The 5,129-nt window shown below is 33.5% G+C and overlaps 1 protein-coding gene across 1 annotated transcript; it reads left to right on the plus strand.

The window, feature by feature from the left end:
- Positions 1-837: 837 nt before the first annotated feature.
- LOC127854127 (baculoviral IAP repeat-containing protein 8-like) lies at positions 838-3,599 on the plus strand. The gene is made up of 3 exons (XM_052389131.1): positions 838-1,019; positions 1,206-1,263; positions 2,921-3,599. Exons 1-3 carry the CDS (start codon positions 1,014-1,016, stop codon positions 3,115-3,117), a joined length of 261 nt encoding a protein of 86 aa, XP_052245091.1. The 5' UTR covers positions 838-1,013; the 3' UTR covers positions 3,118-3,599.
- Positions 3,600-5,129: the final 1,530 nt, after the last annotated feature.

Genomic DNA, 5,129 nt, shown 5'->3' on the forward strand with positions numbered 1-5,129 from the left:
TTATTGACTTAACACATACTGTAATAATGTTATAACCGTCCCGAATGTAAAACATTACAGTCAACTGCTCTATGATGAGCGATATTCTCAACCATTCGCATAACATAGGAAAAGAAAGTTGTCACGTTCCGCCTCGTTCTGAGATTCGACTCGTCACGTGATATCTAATTATAGCAACAGTGTTCGTATTGTGAAACTGGTCTATTCAAAGATATTTCGTTATATACAATGAATAAATATGCGCTTTTGTTAATTTATTATTAACATTGGCATACCAGTAATAGTCTCCTTCACGTAATCACTTTCTTTGAAGTGTTTCTTGCAAACGACTGAAGACTTTGTTGGTGTCCACAATTTCAGTGTACATGTATTGTCATCAAGTCGCCGAACGGCCTTAAAGGGATCTTTTCACGGTTTGGTAAATTGACAAAATTGAAAAAAAGTTGTTTCAGATTCGCAAATTTTCGTTTTAGTTATGATATTTGTGAGGAAACAGTATTACTGAACATTTACCATAGTCCAATTTAGCCATTATATGTATGTTTTGACGATTTGAAAACCTAAAAATTATAAAGCGTTGCAAAGCGAAACGATTGAATAATTTGGAGAGTTCTGTTGTTGTCGATTTAAATTTACGAAATTAGAACACGGAAGGTAAATGGATGCTAAATGATCCGTGAGAAATGTAGGACCGGCACGTTTGGATCTCGAGTTAATCATTAAGGTGGCCCTGGAGAAATATGTAAAACACCTTCGTTACGAGGAAGAAAGTAGGAGATTAGAATTTTACATGCCTGATCGCCCTTTTACGTCAGTTAAACCTGGATGACACATTCAGAAACTCTCTAGTTTTACTTATGAATAAATAATTTACCGGGGCCGGTCGTAAATAGTGTCTGTTACCTATCAATGAAACGCCTGCAACATGCGCACTATATAATGCTGTGTATTTCATTGCAGGCGAACAGTTTAAGCGCGCATTCTCTTTTGATCATAAGATTGTTCCTAAGGAAATGGAGGTTTGTAAAGTACTAAAACGGATTTATATATCAAAACAAACTTTTATTATATTATTAAAATTAAAATGTTTCATACAGGTATTCGTTAGATTTATTTTTATGTACTTTAATAGAGGGGAACACAGTTTTATGAATAAAAAATATCGAATGGAAGTATTATTGTCACTCAATGTATCTTAATTGCAGAAAAAAACACATTTATTGGATATACTGGACGCTAATGCTCCGCAACAAACAATTGAAGGTATGTGTGTGATTCAAATATTTATGAAATTAAGTACTTCTCATACTAATAAATGTCCGCAACATACGTAAGTCCTTACATGTTATGTATAATGTGCTTATCCTAGTAATTAAGGACACATTGAATAGTAAAAGCGAAAGTTCTATCGGCATTTTTCTAATCGTTCAGTAAAAGACAAAACATTGTTCAAATGGAAATACATTGAGTATAGGCTAAATAATAAGGTTGTAAAGACACCTGTCATATACATCGAGAATTCGTTATTATATGTTTAAACGAACCAGATATTCGCAAATCGTGCTTGGAACTTGGTCAAATTTAATTGCTGCTATACCACACTAACAACAGCTTTTATGGCATTTATTTTTACCATTTGAATAGTTATGTATTTAAAGTATTAGATATTCATTAGCATTTAATACTTCCGACACACTCTAGGTCTTAAGCGCACGAAACCACAGGTGGTTTGACAATAATCATGCAGTCTTTAAGACTGAAATCTTCACGGAGTAAAGGGCATCTTCCCTACAAAGTTCATGTACCTCGATACAATAATTCAATTAAACGTATGAAAAAACATTATTACCGTTCTTGTCGTTACATTATGCATCAAGACTAACTGTCCAGTGCCGTTTGAAACCTTTGTTTACATACATTTCAACTAACTGACATTTTAAACTTACGAGTGATTTCATTGGTCCAATGCGGAGGTGTGTCTTTACAACTGGAGATTTCATTCATAACGACTGCATGATCATTGTCAACTGGGTCCTGCGAGTTGTGTATCGTGTTATTTCTTAAAAGTTGACCCAGCATTTGTAAAAATATTGCAAGACATATACATTTCCAGAAAGGAAATTCATTTCTGTGTTGAATAAGACCGAGATCGTGAAAATCGCTGCACAATTGATGAAGATATGGCTGTTCAAAGCGATGCACCCCATTTTGGGGTGATTTTGAGTTGCATACCTTGTTATATATTTATATTTGATAGTGATTTTTTTTCAGAAAAATTAATTTTTCGTTATAATATGATTATTTATCATTCAAAATGATGTTTTCACTAATTAATATCATAGCAACACGCTAACCACCTGTGCACGAAACACGCTTGTTTTTAAGCAAGGGAAAGTCAGAAAAAGGGACATATCTACCCGCACTTCAGATTGCTTATAGAGAAATATCAGTGAATTAAAACTGATATTTCACTGTTTCAAACTGTTCAAAATAACAGTGAAAATTGTCGATAATCATTGTTTTACCGGATCTATTTTTAGATATTTTTGGTTTCCCCATTGTGTCCCCAATTAAAAAAAAATGCCAAGGGGGACTACTCTGCATTCATGTTTATAAAAACATACAGATGAGCTTCCTTTTAAAAAAACATGGGAGCACCCAACGGGAAATTATATGGGCCGGAATGGCAAACATTCAAAAATAATCACGTGTAAGCATAAAATACAAATAAAATATGTTAGATTTGTTGTAATATCCATAGAAAAAAAAATTCACTCGTAGTTGCGCCACTCGTGAAAATAGCACTTTTTATGATCACTCGTGAATTAAATTCGATATTTCACCAAATACAACACATATCTTCTATATACTAAACAATTTGCTGTATCGTCAAACACTGATAAACAATTCTAAATTGCAGATATCATGCGTGAAAATGAAGAAATGAAGCAAAGGCTGATGTGTACAGTGTGCCTTGACAAGTTCAGATGCATCGTGTTCCTACCATGCAGACATCTATTGGCCTGTGAACAGTGTGGTCTTCCAGTAAATACTTGCATGAGATGCAACACAATGGTGAAGGAACACATGAAAGTCATACGAGCAGTTTCAAACTGAATGGACAAAGAAAATGTCTACACTTATTAACTATGTGTGTATTATCAATCACTTCTCCTTGTCTTTTCTATCAATACATTTATATTACGTTTTTTGTAAGAAGTACACTGTTCGATATATTCCTATGAATCAGTTGTAGTACATACTCCTTCGTTATTGTTAACAAACTGTTACATACATTGAGTCCCATTATAATCGACGTGTAATGCATAAGGCGGTTTATTTAGCATCACCTGTTTGCAATGGTTTCAGGTTGTTGTTATATTTTAACATATACGTTGTAATAAATTAAAATTAAGTTATACAAGTTATTCACCCATCCTGTAACTTATGTAACGATTATAGCCACGCTATATGTATTAGTTCATGTTTGAAATGTTATTATATACCTTTTCTATGTGTTCAACACAATAACTTATTTTCCAGTATATCTCAGTTGACTAAAATATGTTCATGTGTTTAAAACATTAAGTATGTATGAAATATAACTGCAAGGTGAGAAGGTTTCTTATTTACCGAAGTTGCTTTGTACATTCTCTATATAAACAAATGTACTCATATGTGTGTGTTGTTTTTGCTTATACATGTGTATTTATACTTGTTTTTACTAAATATAATTAAATATTGTTATTTTATACTGTATAAGTCTCGAAATGTGCACGTTAACTCACTAGAAGCGCACGCATTAACCCGATATGTTTCAGATTGATACTCGACGCGGCTCTATTTTTATACACGCCTATATTCTAACTCGTCCTTTAATGATACGTCCTTCTTCATCTGTATGGCAAGTGCGGGTCCGTAAAATATTATTGAGGCAAATAAGCGCGTTTGGACCAGACACTATTTTTGCGTGTTGTCCGCGCGTGCTAAATATGGACAGCTCATAAGACATTTTGACGAATTACCGTTGATCAAAGCTTGATATGAGTTAGAAGTATAAAAGGAATTGCTTGAACACTGTATGGAAATAAAAACTATGTGTAAAACCAGAAAACGCACTGTGGATAATACAACACACGCTAATATATTTCTTTAAAGGGTGCTGTATATATTGAGGTTTAAATATTCTTACTCAGTACTAAACCAAAAGGAGCGTCGTTATGAGATAGTAAAATCTTGGCGTGAAAAAATAATATATGAAAAAAGCAAGTATCTCTAACACTGTCTGACCTTGTTGGCAGATTTATTTACAATGGAACGTTACGATTTTAATCGTTTGAGTTCGTTTTTCATGACTTATAAGATAAGTTCAAATCGGTTCAAGTCGTTTTGTTTTCTTTTACTGCTCATCAAAACAAATGTGTGTACACTTGACCCAGTTTTACACAGTTGAATATTAACTCGGGTTAAAGTATTTAGTCATCGCTAAGGAGGTGTATCGATTGGCTGTGCGCGTGACTTTCTTTCAGCAATATATATGTTCAGGCAAGTTGCATCTCCATTCCTAACATCGAATTGTAAGAGAGAAATCATGTGTTTTAAAAACAAACACATCACGTTTAAAAACTTTAACGTGTAAATGGCCACCAGCAAATGACTGACAACCTCAACGTTTTAAGTATTGGATTTCATATAAATTAAGTAAGAATACTATTTAAGTTCACAGATAAACAGAGCGCAAAGCCGTATAAAATGATAATTTTTATAAAAATTAGTGTATTTGGGTAGAAGATTTATATGGTTATTTGAAAAGTGAATTGCTGCGTAATCAATACTTCAAACCCCAAAAAGCACAAAAAGGAAACAGATTGAAAATTAACAAACACATATTGTATGCCCGCATTAAAGCCATTTGATAAACATATTCAGTAAATGTTAACTAAGTAGAGGCGCCGTTTCAAGTTACTTCTTTCGACCCGATGCATTCCAAAGTCACAATTGAATAAAACAATCGCTGCGTGTCATGTGCTGATCGCTGATTGGTCGGATGCATATTGACATTGCTTCAATTAAATTATACAAAACGATGACACATCACGTTGTTGGTATCAAGTAAATGGAGTGATTAA

Source organism: Dreissena polymorpha, chromosome 12 (genome assembly GCF_020536995.1).
Source record: "Dreissena polymorpha isolate Duluth1 chromosome 12, UMN_Dpol_1.0, whole genome shotgun sequence".
NCBI classification, from domain to species: domain Eukaryota; kingdom Metazoa; phylum Mollusca; class Bivalvia; order Myida; family Dreissenidae; genus Dreissena; species Dreissena polymorpha.